Source organism: Mastomys coucha, unplaced genomic scaffold, assembly GCF_008632895.1.
Source record: "Mastomys coucha isolate ucsf_1 unplaced genomic scaffold, UCSF_Mcou_1 pScaffold21, whole genome shotgun sequence".
NCBI classification, from domain to species: Eukaryota; Metazoa; Chordata; class Mammalia; order Rodentia; family Muridae; genus Mastomys; species Mastomys coucha.
The window spans coordinates 137,379,861-137,398,493 of record NW_022196904.1 but is presented as its reverse complement, the minus strand read 5'-3'; the positions used below and the strand labels follow the sequence as shown (position 1 = coordinate 137,398,493).

At 48.8% G+C, this 18,633-nt stretch overlaps 1 protein-coding gene and 1 long non-coding RNA gene across 5 annotated transcripts in view; one reads left to right on the top strand and one right to left on the bottom strand.

Moving 5' to 3' along the window:
• Positions 1-3,445: 3,445 nt before the first annotated feature.
• On the bottom strand, positions 3,446-6,209 carry LOC116103426. The gene is made up of 2 exons (XR_004123473.1): positions 6,069-6,209; positions 3,446-3,909 (listed from the first exon to the last, which is right to left on the bottom strand). It is a non-coding gene; the product is annotated as an uncharacterized LOC116103426 (long non-coding RNA).
• The window catches only part of Capn1 (calpain 1), a 25,746-nt gene continuing 13,090 nt past the window's right edge, over positions 5,978-18,633 (top strand). The window contains exons 1-10 of one of the 4 annotated variants that reach the window (XM_031389386.1): positions 5,978-6,110; positions 7,358-7,625; positions 7,760-7,829; positions 8,112-8,230; positions 9,255-9,388; positions 9,503-9,671; positions 11,482-11,565; positions 11,895-11,980; positions 12,961-13,035; positions 13,123-13,283. In XM_031389386.1, coding sequence (XP_031245246.1) covers positions 7,359-7,625; positions 7,760-7,829; positions 8,112-8,230; positions 9,255-9,388; positions 9,503-9,671; positions 11,482-11,565; positions 11,895-11,980; positions 12,961-13,035; positions 13,123-13,283 — 1,165 coding nt within the window. In that variant the 5' untranslated portion in view covers positions 5,978-6,110; position 7,358. Of the gene's footprint in view, positions 6,111-6,360; positions 6,482-6,594; positions 6,723-7,340; positions 7,626-7,759; positions 7,830-8,111; positions 8,231-9,254; positions 9,389-9,502; positions 9,672-11,481; positions 11,566-11,894; positions 11,981-12,960; positions 13,036-13,122; positions 13,284-18,633 lie in introns of those variants that run through there. The other 3 variants (XM_031389387.1, XM_031389384.1, XM_031389385.1) reach the window with 3 other exon arrangements.

Below are 18,633 nucleotides of genomic sequence, written 5' to 3'. Positions count from 1 at the left end.
CAAAAAAAAAAAAACCAAAAAACAAAAAACCAAAAAAAAACCAAAACAAACAAACAAACAAACAAACAAAAAAAGATGTATTTAGTTATTATATGTAAGTACACTGTAACTGTCTTCAGACACTCCAGAACAGGGCCTCAGATTTCATTACAGATGGGATGGTTGTGGTTGCTGGGATTTGAACTCAGGACCATCTGGAAGAGTAGTCAGTGCTCTTAACCACTGAGTCATCTCTCCAGCCCCAGCAATTTACCCAATGCATCACCTCAGTGGTCCCTCATGAATTTCTTATGATGTCCTCTAGAAAAAAAAAACTAAATATAAACAGACATCTATGTGTATCCGATATACATATATGTATGAGTATAGTATACATATGTTAACCTCTGACTGTGTTCCTAACACACATCTCCTAAAATACACTCAATTGTCTGTGTGATAGAATCTGTCCCTCAAAGAAGTCCTTGGCTTATTCACAAGGCAAGCATGTGGAATGCACACTAATGAGGTTACAGGGCCAGGGCAGCTCGTTTTAGAAAACCCTATCTTGGGACTGGAGAGATGACTTAGTAGTTAAAATGCAAAGCTGAGAAGACTAGAGTTTAACTTCTCAGTGATCCAGCATGCTAGCTTGCCTACAATTCCAGTTTTGCGAGGCAGAGATGGGATCCCCAAAGCAAAATGCCTAAGGAGACTAGCCAGCCATTTGGTGAGCGTTGGGTTTGACTGAGACCCTGCCACAGTGGGTAAGCTGGAAGAGGATTTAGAATGATTCTCTACATCAACCTCTGGCCCCCACATGCCCACGGTGAGCTAAGCCCTCCCACATCAACCGTTAATCAGGACAATATCCCACAGACTTGTCCACGGGATAGTCTTTTTAAAAGATTTTTATTTACTTTTCTCCCATACAGCACACCCTGACGGCAGTTTCCCTCCCTCTACTCCCCACAGTCTTCCCAGCGCCTGCAGGAGAGTCTCACCCAAGCGTTCTCTTAGTTAAGATTCTCTCTTCCCAGTTGTCTAGGTGTAAGGAGCATGTAAGGCCTGAAGGCCAGGTAGGCTAAAATAGAATATTAAGTGACAAGTGAATAAAAGTGAAAGTAAATGTGTGAAATGGATAAGCACCGCAAGGCGGTAACCCAGAGTGGAACCTCAGATAAAGACAGAGTGATGCACGAAGCCCAACATGCAGACATAGATAGAGATAAGTAAGAGCTTAAAACCACCAGAAGCGACCAAGTCAGAGACGAGACTGCTTGCTGAACGGATCCACGCTGTTCAGACTCAGACTCTCACCTCCCACCTCTCAATAAGGCACACAACCAACGCCCAAGAAGACGTCGGAGCCCGAGCCTGAGAGCGGAGACAGGTCGTATATCCCTTAGCTCATGATGTTAGAATGTTTGAAATTGTTCTGCTAGCGATACTAGTGATTGCTATGTTATTTTGGTGTGTAATTTGTGTGATACAGCCTGATATAGTGCATAAAAGCTCTTTTAGCACCACGTCTGACTCCTTGTCTTCTGTCCTAATTGCTGGGGGCGTCCACCAGCTGAAACCATAGGCTGGTCACCCTAAGTGCTCGAGACACTAGGTTTGTATCAACTTGACAGAAACAATTAGTGTAAACAGAAAGCTGTTGCTTGGGTGGCACACGCCTTTAATCCCAGCACTTGGGAGGCAGAGGCAGGTGAATTTCTGAGTTCGAGGCCATCCTGGTCTACACAGTGAGTTCCAGGACAGCCAGGGCTACACAGAGAAACCTTGTCTCCAAAAACAAAAAAAAGAAAGCTGTTGTTGCTTGGGCATCCTGTTTGTGGATGACGGCTGAGGGGGAAAGAGTGATCTGTGAAGGAACCTTTAACCTGTGTGCTCTACACTATGAAAACTATCGGTGGAACTGGGACCTCTGGCAAGGATGTGGTTCTGCCAGCTGAAGAGAATTTACATTTGGAACTCTGGGGACTCTTAAGAGGGTATATAAGGGGCTGGAGAGAGGCTTAGCAACTTAAGAGCACCGACTTCTCTTCCAGAAGTCCTGAGTTCAATTCCCAGCAACCACATGGTGACTCACAACCATCTGTAATGGGATCTGATGCCCTCTTCTGATGTGTCTGGTCTGAAGACAGCATCAGTGTCCTCATATAAATAAAATAAATAAGCCTTTATAAAAACAAAAAAAAAAAGAGGGTATATAAGTACCAGAGCAGTTTAAGCCATTCTGGTTATTGGTTGGAGGGTTTGAATGGTAGTTTGAATGCACTTGGCCCATGAGAAGGTGCACCATTGGGAGGTGTGGCCTTGTTGGAAGTTACCTCCCCTCTCAGCTAAGCCATCGGACCTCAGGCAGTATCTGCTTGGAGGCTACTACCTGGGAAGCTAAGACAAAAGCTCTCTGCAGACCGTCAGTTCTTCTTTGAAGAAGCTGCCTGGAAGTTCTCGGATAAGACAACGCCCACCCCCACCTCCTGAAGATCTTCTGACTTGCTGGGGACTTTGGCACCTGACCTTTTCTACAGTGTTTATGTTATGCAAATATCATGTAACCTAGAGACTTGGTTTCGCTTTGGTGTAACTATAAAAATCCTGGCCTTTCTAAATAAAGTTGAAGCCTTGATTGGAACTCAACTTGGCTTCATGATTTCTCTCGAATTTCGAATTCTCTTTCAGGTCCTTGTGCCCTCCCCTGAGAGAACTCAGTTCATGAAACTGCAGGCAGTTTCAGTTGGAGACAGGGTGTAGGTGGGCTTTGAGATCTCCTACTGCTCAAACTCTGCTCTGGCTGTTTTTAGATCAAGATGTAGAACTCTTGACTCCTCTAGCACCAAGTCAGCTGGATGCTGCCATGCTTCCCACCATGATTATAATGGACTGAACCTCTGAACCTGTAAGACAGTACCCATGAAATGTTTGTCTTTATAAGCATTGCCTTGGGGGGCTGGAGAGATGGCTCAGTGGTTAAGAGCACTGACTGTTCTTCCAGTGGTCCTGAGTTCAATTCCCAGCAACCACATGGTGGCTCACAACCACCTGTGATGGGCTCTGATATGCTCTTCTGGTGTTTCTAAAGACAGTTACAGTGTACTCATATACATAAAATAAATAAATAAATAAATCTTTAAAAAAAAGTTGCCTTGGTTATGGTGTCTCTTCATAGCAATAAAACCCTAAGGCGGAGATCTCTGCTTTGTGTATGCTAGGCAAGAGCTTTACCCCACTGAGCTACAACCCCAGCTCCATTTATTTACAGATTTGTTTCATTTTATGTTTATGATTGTTTGCACATGTGTACATGTGTGTCTGTGTGTGTGTGTGTGTGTGTGTGTGTGTGTGTGCACCATTTTGGGCAATTCTCACAGAGGCCAGTAGAGGGTGCCAGAACTGGAGTTACAGACGGTTGCAAGTACTCATGTGGGTTCCAAGAACTGAACCACAGTCTTGCTGCTCTTGCAGGAGAACCATGAATTTAAGATGAGTTTATACTACACAACAAGGCTGCATCTCAAAAACTAAGGAAACTTGCCATTGTCCATTCTTGTGCACTGCTTGTTACAATTGTTGAAGCAATATAGACACAATGTTATTTCCTGAAGTCCACAGTTCACCATCAGGTTCATCCTTAATGTTGCTGATCTGGGGGTTTACAGACACAGTGCCATGCCCTGTATCCACCATGACTTCCGGCCTTGGAAACATCCTGTGATTCATTCAGCCAGCTCTTTCTTCCACCTTCTGCTGACCACTTATCTCTCCATTTTGTCTCCCCCCCTTCCATCTTTTCCAGAAAGTCTAAGGTTCAGAATCATTCAAGACACCACTTTCTCAAGAAGGTGTGTATGACGGCTCAGTGGGCAAAGGTGCTTGATGCCGAACTTGACAACCTGAGTTTGATACCTGGAACACACACTGTAGAAAAAGAGAACAGTAACATGGACACTGAAACATGGCTTATACATGTGCCTTCTTTCAAAACCTTGTTTCAAAATAAAAAGTGACTCAGTCTGGAGGGCATTCCCTAAGGACCAGTTTGGTCCTGCAACTTCAAAGGAGACTCCATATTCCACCTTTCATGCTGAGGCTGGCACTGCCCTCAATGACCATCTTGTCAATGGTGTGACAATGACTATGGGGAGAGCACCAAGGTGGTGGCACGTAGAGTCCACATGGCTTCCAAAGAGTAAGTGCCTCTGGGCCACCAGGTCAAGCAAGGCTAGGAGAGGAGGAGGGGGCTTTCTCTGAGGGGGCGTCTCTATCCCTACTCAGCACCCCCAACACATAGAACACCCCTTCCTTATAGTACTACACCATGGGTCATCAATAGTGTTCTGTTCCCTCTAAAAGGGACACCTGACACCTTTTTGGCTTGAGCCATCCTTTTCTGTCTCTGTATTTTTAAATTTTACTTATTTTTTTATTTTTATTTTTATTTTTCCACGTGAAAGAGGTTTAATTGAGAGGGGGTGGGGGGCAGTATCGGAGAGACAAGAGGGTGAGAGAGAGAGACTAAATTTTATTTATTTATTTGTTTATTTATTTATTTTGGTTTTTCAAGACAGGGTTTCTCTGTGTAGCCCCCTTTTGTGGTCCTGGAACTCTCTCTGTAGACCAGGCTGGCTTCAAATTCACAGAGATCAGCCTGCCTCTGCCTCCAGAGTACTGGGAATAAAGGCCTGTGCCACCACTGCCCTGCTACGACATTCTTTGATCTGGTTGCTCATTTTTCTTGTCCCCTCCATCCCACCCTTATTTAACCGTCTTTGCTTGTACAAGTCTGAGTCACCTCCAATAGAATGAAATCTAAACTAGCAGGGCTTAGAGGCGAATTCTGTAATCACAGCAGTTGAGAGGTGGAGGCAGGAGGACTGGGAGCTGAAGGCCAGTCTCAGCTACACATAGAGTTCAAAGCCAGCTTAGGCTACCGGAGCCCTTATGTCAGGGAGGAAAAAGAGCCAGAGAGAAGAGCGCTCCCTGCTCTTCTTGAGGTGCTGAGTTCAGTTCACAGCCTTCATGTCAGTCAGCTCTTGATTGCCTGTAACTCCAGCTCGTGAGGGTCTGAAACCCTCTTCTGCCCTCTTGTGGTTACCTGCATGCATGCGCACACATAAATAAAACAAGAATCTGAACCCCTGAATCTGCCTAACCCTGCCACTCTCCCCTCTTTTCCCCCTGGATTAAGCAACATCTGCTACACCTCAGTTCCTCTACCTACCAAGGCTTTCTTCAGGCACCACCCTACCCCACCCGCCCGACACACGCATCTCCCCACTCCGCAGTAGTCACTGTGTTTGAGCTTTTACTGACACCTGCATTAGATCAGGCTTCAGTCAGGAAAAGTGTGTGGACCAACCCTTCCTCTCCATTAACTAGGAAGGCAGTTCATCATCTTGTGCCCAGCTGAGCACAAAGCCCAGGTGGGAAAGTCAGATGCAGTCAGCTCTTAACTTTTAGAGTGTCGAGGTGCCTAGAATCCCAAGAAAGGTAGGCACCATCTATTCAACGAATGCTTACCCATCTTATATAGCCTGCATCGGCCATACTGTGACCTCCATAACTGTAAAGAGCCCTGAGCCTTGGGACCGCCCCAATCCTTCTGCATCCTTGGCGCTCCAAACTCTTGTAGTGCGCCCAGTGGAATCTGCAGGTCCCGGGTGGGCTTGCCCTGATGTTCAGGATCTCTGCTGTCCTCTCCCGGGCCAGGTGACCCCACCACCACCACCACACACACACACACACACACACACACACACACACACACACACACAAGGGCTCTGATCCCAGGTGGGCAGACCAAGAACTTGAGAGAGAAGGCCAGGATGCTACACAAAGATTGGCTGAGGTCATTGTCCCTCTTTTTCTTCTGCATGGTTGGGGAAATCGAGGCACGGATTTATCTAAGGCCATGCAGGGAATGCGCAAAGACCGCTAGGGCGGAGTGCTAGCTCTGCAGGCCTGCGCCCTAAGGTGAGGGGGTGGGGAGCTGGCTCAGCCCTACAGCGGGTCTGCCGCAGGGACCAGTCGGGGTGGGGCTACCGTTTGTCTAGTGTCCGGCAGAAGTCCACTCTCACCCAGCCAGGGGCAGCTCCAGCAAGCAGTTGCGGCCGCCAGAGGTAATCCCTGCTTCGCAGAGCGCCGGCTGGGCTGGAAGACAGCTGCAACCCAGAGGCACGCGGGGGCGCAGGAGGCGGGTCGAGGGCTCTGTTGGCGGCCTCACTGAGCCCGGATCGTCCCCAGTACCTTCCCGGAGGGCGACATAGGGTGGGGCCGGCGGCTCTGCAACTCGAGCTGCGGCCCTAGTTAAAAATACCCCTTGCCCTACCCTCTCTCTGGCCGGCGGTGCCCTTCTGTCCCAGTCCAACCCTCCTCACCCGGACCGGCGACCGGCTCCTCCCGGGAGACAACTCTGCCTTTTACCAATTTGTCCTCTCGCAGAGCTTGCTTAGAGCCTGCGGAGGAAGGGAGGGACAGAAAGACACACTAAGTAAGAGATAGTAAAAAGTGTTGCGGGGGAGATAAGGGAAAGCCTAAAGGGAGTCGGGTAAGAGCCTCAGGAGTAGGTGGAGGATCAGGGAGGGAGGGAGGGACCAGGACTGAGGGGCGGTGGAGGAGGGCGGGGAGGAGGGTAGGGAGGAGAGCTCTTCCTGGTTGGGCCCTGCCCTGAGCTGCCACCAAGGAAGCCAGCTCCAGGGACCGCAACAATCTCCTAAATTCCCCTTCCCCAGGTAAGAACTTGGGTGTCCAGACTACGACTGTCTGACCCAGGCCACTGCTTCTGGGGCTAGGGAGCTGTCGCTGATCAGCCCCAGTTTCAGGTCTTCTGCATACTTGCGAGCCGGGTAGGGGGTCAGGAAGCAGTTCAGCCCAGGCGCTCAGCTCATCCTGTCTGCCTGGAGCTAGGCCAGTGTCCAGTGCTCTGATGTTCAGCTTGTGGAAGGACATCAATGCCTGGAGTTTTCAGTTCCTAAGCCAAGGAAAGTGGCAAGTGAACTAGATGTTCGGCAGCCTGTGGAGGGGGGTTACAGGCAGGCAAGCGGGGTCAGAGAGCTTACCTGGAGTACCTTTGCTCTCGGCTGCCTCCACCCTACACTGCCTTGCCTGGATGGCTGACACCAAACTGTCACCTCTGAACTGTAGGAATCGGGAAAAGAGAGGTGGTGATCGGGATACCTAGAGGTTGGACACCCTTTTCCAAATTCTGGGAGCCTAACAAATAAGGCGGCTGAGAGTCCCAGGCCTTGTAAAGGGGGCAGTGGCCCATGTTTGGGGAGAAATGAGTCCAGGAGAATGCTGGCAGGCAGCAGTTGTAAGCACACCCCAGGGAAGGCCTGAATTTCTACCAGGCCCATGTGTTCCCCAGGATGGCAGAGGAGTTAATCACACCTGTGTACTGTACCGGGGTGTCAGCCCAAGTGCAGAAGCAACGGGACAAGGAGCTGGGCTTGGGCCGCCATGAAAACGCCATCAAGTATCTGGGCCAGGATTATGAAAAGCTGCGGGCGAGATGCCTGCAGAATGGGGTCCTCTTCCAAGATGAGGCCTTCCCTCCAGTTTCTCATAGCCTGGGCTTCAAGGAACTGGGTCCCCATTCCTCTAAAACCTATGGCATCAAATGGAAGCGTCCTACGGTAAGAGGGCCGCTCTGGGTGGAACTTGGTTCTGATGATGGTGGGCAATGGGGGTGGGGCCCCCATTATTAGTGGTGTCTGGGTGCCAGTTTCTAGGAGGGACTGGCCCAGCAACATGACTGTGGGTCTTGTAGGAACTGATGTCAAACCCCCAGTTCATCGTGGATGGAGCCACTCGAACAGACATCTGCCAGGGAGCACTGGGTAAGCCCCCAGGGGTGGGGTTCTGGGCGTTTCCCCCATTGTAGTTCCCCGTTCCCGTTCCATTGGGCACTGCCCCAACTCCTCCCTCCTGCAGGCCCAGACAGGCTTTGCCTATCAGCATAGGTGCTGGTTCGCCCAGATTCCTGGGTCTTTTCTGTAAGCCGAGGGGAGATGAAGGGTACCCAGGGAATCCTGGTGGTCCCCGGCATCCCACATACACAGCACCTCCCTCCCCTGGGTAGATCCAAAAAGCAAGCCTGACGAGGGCCTTTCCTATCCCAGGGGACTGTTGGCTCCTGGCTGCCATTGCCTCCATCACCCTCAACGAGACTATTCTGCACCGAGTGGTTCCCTACGGCCAGAGCTTTCAGGACGGCTACGCTGGCATCTTTCATTTCCAGGTGAAGGTCCCTGCACCCTCCCCGGGCCAGAGGCATAGCTGCCATTAGGGAGATGGGAAAGGATGGCCCACAGCACTGTGAAGCCGAGATAGCCAGGGCCACGCCCTGCGAGGGCAGCCCTCCCTCTGGAAGGTATTTGGCCTCTGTGCCACCTCTGGTCAGTCATGTGTGAATGGCTAGGCAGGTATTTTCAGCTTGCAGCTCTCCTAGGTAAGGCTGTGCTTCCCAGAGAAAGGGAAGCCCCAGCCTCAGTTTCCCCATCTTCATGTGTCAGTCCACCCTTTTCCCAGTTTCCCAGCTTTGGCAAGCCTGACAGAGTGTAGGGGAGAAGACAGGCACGGCGTTTAACCACCCTTTCCTGATGTTTCCAACACAGCCCACTTTTCAAGTTACATGAGTGAACTCTCCAGGAGCTGGTGTTAAGAGAGACACCCCAAAAGACTTGGTTGAACCTTCCTACCATGATGATTAAGGGATCTCTGGGTTCCTTTCTTCTGCCTAATTAGGGCCTACTACCTCGCTCTGCCCTGGCCGAGAAGAAATGGCGGCTATTACTCTATGCTGAGTGCCCACACCTAGTTAGCTCTTGTCATTCTTTTCCGTACCCCCTTCCCTCAAATCTCCAATCTACTCCTCTTCCAGCTTCTTTTGGTTTTATAAGACAGGGTTTCTCCGTGTAGCCCTAGCTATCCTGGAACTTACGGTGTAGATCAGGGTTGACTTTGAACTCATAGAGATCACCTCCTAAGTGCTAAGACACCTTTAGGTGTCTAGTTGTGGTGCCCGGGGGCTGAGGAGGGCTATTGGCTATATACTCTAGTAGACAAAAGGCGTGCCTCTATGAATGTGTGTGTGTGTGTGTGTGTGTGTGTGTGTGTGAGAGAGAGAGAGAGAGAGAGAGAGAGAGAGAGAGAGAGAGAGAGAGAGGTTCCCAGCATATGGACCTAGACTCATGCATTTAGTAAGCCCAGCTGTTAGGCCTGGGGGACCCCAGAGCAGGCACTCACTTTGTCCCTCCCCACAGCTGTGGCAGTTCGGGGAGTGGGTAGACGTGGTCGTGGATGACCTGCTGCCCACCAAGGATGGGAAGCTGGTGTTTGTGCACTCTGCCCAAGGCAATGAGTTCTGGAGTGCTCTGCTTGAGAAAGCCTATGCTAAGTGAGTAGGATCCCCAGGGCATGCCTTCAGTCTCCAGGGGTGGAAGGGTTGCTCCCCACCCTCTCACCTGGTCCTGCTTGATGATGCTACTAACTGACCTGGAGCTGCCCACAGAGTGAATGGCAGCTACGAGGCCCTTTCGGGAGGCAGCACCTCAGAGGCCTTCGAGGACTTTACCGGTGGGGTCACTGAGTGGTACGATCTGCAGAAGGCACCAAGTGACCTCTACCAGATCATTCTAAAGGCCCTGGAACGAGGCTCCTTGCTGGGCTGCTCCATTAATGTGAGTGATATCCAAGTTCCTCTGACAAATCCTAATCTCATCTTCAGCGCTTGTTCATCCTAAGACACACCCCCTCTCACCTCATTTCCGGCTGCGGATGAGCCCCGCCCATCACCTCCTCCCTATCTTCTACCTCCAGGTGTACTCCCTGTCCCCCACTTCTTCCTTCAAACCTCTGGCCTCCCGCTGTGCCCCAGCTTGTTCCCCAGCTTCCTCCAGCTCCCCTTCTCATTCTTGTTTGTTTTTATTTAATGTGCATTGGTGCTTTTCCTGTATGTATGTCTGTGTGAAGGTGTCAAGTCTCTGTAACTGGAGTTACAGACAGTTGTATGCTGCCATGTGGGTGCTGGGAATTGAACCTAGGTCCTCTGGGAGAGCAGCCAGTGCTCTTAACATTGAGCCATTTCTGCAGGCAGCACATATACTAAAATTGGAGCAATACAGAGTAGATTAGCAAGGCCCTTCATTCTTATGACCTTCCTGAGTTCTGAGGCTATCACAGTCCAGTGCTTCAGTCTTCTGATGCAATCTCTTTCTTATTCTCGGACTTCACCCATGCCTGGCTCCTCCTCCTTTCCTTTCTCTTTGCTTACCGTTGTCCGCCTGCAATTCCCACAGCCACTTCTAGCCCTCCCTAGTTCCCTCCTTGGTCATTTCACACCAGAATCATGGGTATCCTTGGCCACACGCTGCTATGGAGCCCAACACAAAAGCTCGGAATCTTACTTAAAACATTGAGATTTAAAAATCTGTGAATTGACTGAGCCATTCCCAAGTGTGAACTTTGTGAATGGCAATGTCATGCTATGACACCTTAGGATTGGAGAGATGGCTTAGTGGTTAAGAGCATGTACTGCTCTTGAAGAAGACCCAAGTTTGGTTCCCAGCACCTACATCAGATAACTCAGGACTTGCCTGTGACGTCCACTCCAGGAGGATCTGATGGCTCTGGCTGCGATGTGCTTTTGCACTCACATGCAGCAACCCAGAGTCACATACAGAGAGAGAGAGTCAACTAGAAAAGAAATTTTTTTTTTTTTGGTTTTTCCAGACAGGGTTTCTCTGAGTAGCCAGCCCTGGCTGTCCTGGAACTCACTTTGTAGACCAGGCTGGCCTCAAACTCAGAAATCCACCTGCCTCTGCCTCCCAAGTGCTGGGATTAAAGGTGTGTGCCACCACCGCCCGGCTAGAAAAGAAATTTTTAAAATAACTTACTTATTTTTATTTTATGAGCATTGGTTGGTGTTTCAACTGCACACATGTCTGTGTGATGGTGTTGGGTCCTCTGAAACTGGAGTTACAGACAGACCATTGTGTGCTGCCATGTGGGTGCTGGGAATTGAACTCAGATCCTCTGGAAGAGCAGCCAATGTTCTTAACTTAGTCATCTCTCCAGCCCCTAAATTAAACTTTTTTTTTAAAGGGCTATATGACTCTGCAAGTTTAGCCCCACTGGATCTGTCCTTCTCTCCCCCCACCCCCGTTTGTCCCCTCACTGAGTCCCTCTTGGGTGGAGGGGTGTGGGGTGCAGGACTTGATTATAAGTGTGTGTATGCACATTCACAATATGGCCAGCCCTAGCCAGCAACAGCATAGTGAGAGAATCGGTGAGATATCTAGACTCTGCCCTGCTCCCCAGGAGGAACAATATTTGTGTGTAACAGGAAAGGAATCTCTAACAGTTTCTCCCATAAGCTTTTGTGGGGGTTGTGTGTGCCAGGGGGCAAGGGGTATGGCCTGAGCCTCACATACACTCGAAGCATGGATGGTACTTCATCTTCTGACCGTGTGTGCGTGTTTCCTTCTGTAGATCTCTGATATCCGTGATTTGGAGGCAATCACTTTTAAGAACCTGGTGAGAGGCCATGCATACTCTGTGACGGATGCCAAGCAGGTATTTCCCTGGGTTGGACCTGCCCTGCAGTGTGGTTCCTACTTCTATGCCTCCCTGGCATCTAACCTGGGCCATGGGAAGTAATTTCTCTTTTTTTTTTGACCTTCTGGGATAATCATCCTGTGGTACACATTGACGCCTATGCCTAGTGACTCCAGTTCATTTGCACAGCTGCCTCACTGGGTTGTAAATTCCTGGAGGACTGGCTTAGGGTGTATGGACTATGTGGTCCTGGTGTTGCTGGCTAGGAAGCAGGGTGAGGTTGTAAAGACAGAGGTCTGGGAAGGGATGTCCAAGGTCATGACACTGATGCACCATCTGGGGAACAGGTGACTTACCAGGGCCAGCGGGTGAACCTAATCCGGATGCGGAACCCCTGGGGTGAAGTGGAGTGGAAAGGACCATGGAGTGACAGGTAAGCCATGGAACAGTGGGCGCTAGTTAGGGAGGTTTGCGGGAAGTCTGGAGATGTCCTTGGCATTTCTTCCTGGGCCCCAGCAGTCTGGATGTGGACTCAGAGTTGAGTAAAGGGGTCATATCTTGGGAGTTTGTCCTGACAGAGCTCACCTAGGCTGTGGGCACTGGGGCAGCCTGTGGATACACCCAGGTCATCTGACTTGACCTTGATAAAACATAACCCTGGCTGGATGTAGTAGTTTCTGCTTGTAATTGCAGTGTTCAGGAAGCTGAGGCAGGAAGATCAATACAAATCTGGGGTCAGCCTGGGCTTCACAGTGAGTTCCAGCTCAACCTAGGCTTAAAGGAGGTAGGAATGTGATGGTATCTACCTTTAATCTCAGCAGAGATAGGCAGATCTTTGTGAGTTTGAGATCAGCCTGATCTATGTACAAAGTTCCAGGCCAGCCAGGGCCATTAAAGAGCAGGGCCCTGAATCCAAAAAATGGAAAAAAGCAAAAAACAAAAAAAACAAGAACAAAAACAGAAAGTATGGTGGTGCCTGGGAAAAAGTGGCCCAGCAGTTAGGAGCTTGTCCTGGTTTACAGAAAGGACCTGAGTTTGGGTACCAGAACCCACGTTAGGAGGCTCGTAACCCAGAGTAACTACAACTGCAGGGGATCTAACACCCTCTCATAGCCTCCACAAGCACACACACACACACACATACACAATTTAAAAAATAAAAATTGGCTAGGCTTTTAATCCAAGCTTTCAGGTGCATCTCCGTGAGTTCAAATCCAGCCAGAGCTACATAGTGAGACCCTGTCCCCAAAAGAAGAGGGACCCTTAAATAGGGATCCATAAAGGACCTCAAGAGGGTGGCCCTAGAGAAAGCCTACTGATCTGGGCTCTGGAAACAGGCCAGGTTGGACAGGACCCAGGGACAAGTTAGATAGGTCAGTGGTGTCCAACCCTGGCAGTACCTGCTTCCCACAGCTCCTATGAGTGGAACAAAGTGGACCCCTATGAACGAGAGCAGCTGAGGGTCAAGATGGAGGATGGGGAGTTCTGGTAAGCAACGCTTTTTTCTCCACTTGCTCCCCTAAAACCCAGTTCATGATGGAGGACTGTGGTTCACCTCTGCCCTTGGGCCCTCAGGATGTCCTTCCGAGACTTCATACGTGAGTTCACCAAACTGGAAATCTGCAACCTTACACCTGATGCCCTCAAGAGCAGGACCCTCCGGAATTGGAACACCACATTTTACGAGGGCACCTGGCGCCGGGGAAGCACTGCCGGAGGCTGCAGGAACTATCCCGGTGAGTAGGTGGGGACAGGGCGGGGTGTGAGCAGGGCCACCTGGCTGAGCCTTTCTGTCCCTTGGGAGACAGATAGTCATGTTCGGATGTTCCTTAAATTACCATCTTTAAGGATGGTAATAAAGGGACATGCTAGACTGTCTGGAACCTGGGTAAGAAAAGCTTGTTATCCAAATACCTGCTGGTGACTCCTCATTCCCAGCGCCTTCTTACCCACGGACTGCCTGTCTTCTTACCTTCCCCTCTCACAAACGGGGACTGTCACAGCTATTGTGGAATGGCTTCTCTGTGTCCCCCTCCCAAACACACACACACAGCTCCCTGACATCAACCTTTTTCTCTACTCCAGCTCTACCCTGCCCCACCAAAGAGTATTCTGGGCCTGGTCACTACTCACTTCCCTGGGAATACATCTGCCCCTACCGAGGCCTCAGTCCCATGGAATTAACTGACTCTGCTGACTCCCATTTTAATTACTCTCTCATTTTGCTCTCTCTTTATGTGTTTCTCTGTCTCTGTCTCTCCCTCTGTTTCTCTCTTGTTATTGCTGTTTTGGTTTGTTTTGATTTTTTAAAAAAAAAATTTTTTTTTTGAGTCAGGGTTTCATGTAGCCTAAGCTAATCTTGAACTTATGTAGCCAAGGATGACTTTGAACTTCTGATCCTCCTGCCTCTGCTTCCAGAGTGTTGGGATTACTGGTGGCCATTACAACACCTGGTTTATGTGGTACTAGGGATGGAACCCGGGGCTTTGCAGCTGCTAGAAAGGCCCTCTACCAGTTGAGCTACAGCCCCAGTCCCATTATCGAGGCACAAATCGTCATTTTAACATTTTTTAAAGTGTTACATTTATATATCTTAGGGATGTGCATGCGCATGTGTGCACATGCCACAGTGTGTGCATGTGGAGGTCAAAGGGCAATTTTTAGGGCTGGTTCTCACCTTCCACCATGTAGGTCCTAGAGATAAAACTGAGGTTGTGAGACTTGCTGGCAAGTGCCTTTATTCACTGAGCCATCCTGCCAGCCCTCTGTGTTTTCATCTTGACCTTGCAAACATCTGCTTGCCTGGTTTCTCCCTCTGTCACCCAGCACAACCGCAATCTCCACTGAACCCAGCTTTCTACTGACTCTGAACCACTAACTATAGCTGGAGAGAAATCACACAACAGAGGCTGCTTTTCTTGTAAATTCACAGCCACAAACCTCTAATAAGCACTTTCTCTTATTCTCTCTCTGCTGCCACTAGAGACCTTGCACCTCAAGAAACTGGGCCTCCTGTGACAGCTCATGCCTGTCATTCCAGTGCTTGGGAGGTAGAGGAAGGAGGCTCAGGAGGTGAAGCCAGCTTTGGCTGTCTAGCAAGTTTGAGACCAGCCTGGGCTGCATGAGGCCCTATTAGAAAAGAGAGGAAGAGGGAGGAGTGAAAGGGGGAAGAGAAGAGGGGGGAGAGAGAGAGAGACACGTCATTGCACAGGACACCTCAAGTCCCCTTCCATGCCTCCCCTGTCTGTCTCAGATGCACGTGTGTGTTCCTGTGTCTGCACTGGTTCCTCACTTGGGACAGTGGCAGAAGTGTCCCCGCTGCTGGGGAGGTCTATCATCCCCAGATCCTGTTCTCTCTTCCCTGAAAGCACTTTGCTTCTTTAGCTCTCCTCTCATCCTGTGTCCTTATGGAAAAATCCCATCTTAAAACGTGTGGCCTTCTCCCCCATGTCACCTCCCTCCTCCTCTCAGGGATTGGTTGCCAAGCTGCCCTTTCCTTGCTGGTGGCATTGACCGGGCGATTCACTGCTGTGCTGGGCTCCTGCCTGAGGCCCCCTGTGCTGGGCTCTCCTCTAAACCTGTAAGAACCAGTTTCTTGTACCACAGCTGAGAGGCCTGTGCCTCCCTCTGTGGCCAGTGAGCAGTTCCTGTGTCTTGCGGGTATTTCAGGCCCGGGGCTAAACTTCTGCCAATTGCTCACTGATGTAATTGTTATGCATATATTTATTTGTTTGTTTGGAGTTTTCAAGACAAGGTTTCTCTATATATCCTTGGCTGTCCTGGAACTCACTCTGTAGACCTCCAACTTAGATATCCACCTGCTTCTGCCTCTTGAGTGCTGGGATTAAAGGCTTATGCCACCGCTGCCCGGCATTGTTATGGATTTATAAGAAGTCCTGTTATTAGACAAGGTGGATTCCTTCTTTAGGAGTGTCTTTGCTCAAATTTACTTATCCATTTGTCTGTTGATGTTGATCAGATGTCTGATTTGTACCATTGGCAGCTATAATATAATATGACATAATATAATATAATACAGCTATAAACATTGAAAAAAAAAGGAGTGTCTTTGCAATTTTTTTAAGATTTAAATTTATTTGTTTTATTTTATATATATATAGGTATTTTGTCCACATGTATGTCTGTGCACTACATGCATTCCTGGGACCCATGAAGGTCAAAAGAAGGCATCAGATGCCTAGAATTGGACTTACAGAAATTTGTGAGTCACCAAATGGATGCTGGGAATCTAACCCCAGTCCTCTGAGGAGCAGTATGCACATTGTGAACAGTCTTTCTAGCCCCATTTAGCTCCGCCCCCAGAGGAAGGGAGACAGAGTCATGTCGCCCAAGTTCCCTAAGACTCAAATTTAACTAGAACTCAGTTTGCAGTCAAGGATGACCTTGTACTTCTTCTTTTCTTCTTTTTTTAGATTTATTTATTTTATGTACATGAGTACACTGTAGCTGTTTTCAGACACACCAGAAGAGGGCATCAGATCCCATTACAGATGGTTGTAAGCCACCATGTGGTTGCTGGGACTTGAACTCAGGACCTCTGGAAGAGCAGTCAGTGCTCTTAACCGCTGAGCCATCTCTCCAGCCCCAACCTTGTACTTCTGACTCTCCTGTCTCAATCTTCTTTTTCTTGCTTTCTTGCTTACTTTCCTACCTTCCTTCCTTCCTTCCTTTCTTTCTTTCCTTCCTTCCTTCCTTCCTTCCTTCCTTCCTTCCTTCCTTTATTGGTTTTTCAAGACAGGGTTTCTTTGTGCAGCTCTGACTGTCCTAGAACTCACTCTGTAGACCAGGCTGGCCTTGAACTCAGAGATCTGCCTGCCTCTGCCTGCTAAGTGCTGGGATTAAAGGCATGCACCACTGCTGCCCAGGCAATCTGGGGTTTTGCAATGTGGGTTCTGGGAATTGAACTCATGTCCTATGGTTTCAGGGCAAGCACTTTGCCAACTGAGCTATCTTCTCAGCCCTTTACTCTGGCCTTTAATAAGGATATAATATTTAAAGAGTTAATACATCTTTTGAGATTTAGTACTTGGCACACCATCCTTCCACTGTAAGCACAGACTGACTTACCAAATGCTTGTACCAGAAGTGGCTCAAGAGTTTAGATGTGTTTGGATTTTGACATATTTGTATATGTAGATAGTAAGATGTCTTTTTATTTCTATTTTACGTATATGGTGTTTTTCTGTATCTATTTCTGTGTACCACATGCATGCTGGGATCTGTGGAGACCAGGAGAGGGCATTTGTTTCCCCGGGAATTGGAGTTACAGTTGCGAGCCACCATGTAAGGTGCTGGGAATTGAACCCGGATCTTCTGAAAGAACAGTCATCATTCTTAACCACTGAGCCAGTTCTCCAGGCTCAAAATAGCTTTTAAAAATAACATTTATTTAATTTGTATGTGTGTGTATGTGGTGGGTGTGTATGGTATGGACATACATGTGATAGGTCAGAGGACAATTTGCAGGAGTCCCTTCCTTCCACTATGTGGGTTGCAGGATCAAACTTAGGTTGTTAGATTTGGTGGCAAACTCCTTTACCCACAGAGCCATCTTCCAGCCCAGTGCCTCCTTTTAAAATCTCATCTCTCAGCTGGATGTGGTGGTACACTCCTTTGATTCCAGCCCTTGGGGGGGGGGGGGGCAAAGACAGGTGGCCTCTGAGTTCACAGCCAGCCTGATCTACAGAGTGAATTCCAGGACAGACGGGGCTATACAGAGAAACCCTGTCAGGAAAAAACAAAACAAACAAACAAATACTTTCTCAGCTCTTGAATGATACTTGTGAGTACAATAATGCACAGTTGCCCTTTTAAATGTATTTTGTATCCAGACTCATCTCTTACTAGATTCTTTGTAGCTTACTGTTTGGCAATCAAATGATGATTCACTTGTTTCTTCCTGTCCCATTCTTCTTCCAACTTTTGTTTGTTTTTCCTGCGTAGGGCACTGACTAGAAGAGCAATTAGGAGCCACCATTAAGGTAGTCCCAGTTCTCCTTGTCTTTTGCTACTTAAGTTTCTAGTGTTTTATTTACTTTTGAGCCAATGGGCTCATGCCCAAGGTGAGAGTACAACCGGTGAGAGTTGTTTCTCTTCTTTCCCCCATATGGGACTTGGGGATGGAACTCAGATCATCATGCTTGATCACATGCACCTGTGGATCATCTCCCATGCCCCAGTAATAAGTGTTTGTTGTAGGTTTCATTATTGCAAACTTTTGGGGGGTTGGGGAGTGAAGGGCATATGTGGTTCTGTTGTTCTGTGGTAATGGAGGTCAAATCCAGGGACTTTTTTTTTTTAAAGATTTTATTTCTTTATTATATGTAAACACACTGTAGTTGTCTTCAGACACACCAGAAAAGGTCATCAGGGCTCATTACTGGTGGTTGTGAACCACCATGTGGTTGCTGGGATTTGAACTCAGGACCTTTGGAAGAGCAGTCGGTACTCTTACTCACTCAGCCATCTCGCCAGCCCCCGAATCCAGGGGCTTATACGTGCTAAGCAAGTGATCTGCCACAGAACCACATCCCTACCTCCCCATCATCCCTCCCCTGGTTTTTGTTTGTTTAAAAAAAAGTTTCTGTGGCCTGGAATTCATGGTTGTCCTTCCTCTGCCTTCCAAGTGCCGAGTTATAGGTTGTGCATTGCCGTGCATGGTTTATAAAGTGCTGAGGACAGGACCCAGCGCTTTGTGCAGTGGGTGTTCTAGGAGGCAAACACTTAGCCAATTGAGCTACATCCTCCACCTTGATAGAAGTTTTCCTTTAGTTTTATATTTTGCGTATGTGGGTAGGTGTTTATATACTAAATATATGCCTGGTGCTCATGGAGGTCAGAATCAGGCAACAGATCCCCTGGAACTGGAGTTACAGACAGGTGTGAGTCACCATGTAGATGCTGGGAATCAAACCCAGGACCTCTGGACGAGCAGCCAGTGCTCTTAACCACTGGGGCATCTCTGCAGCCCTTTGACTAAAATCTCATATGGCAGTTTTTTTGGTTGTTGTTGTCGGTGGTGGTGGTGGTGGTGGTTGGTGTTGGTGTTGGTGGTTGTCGTTGGTG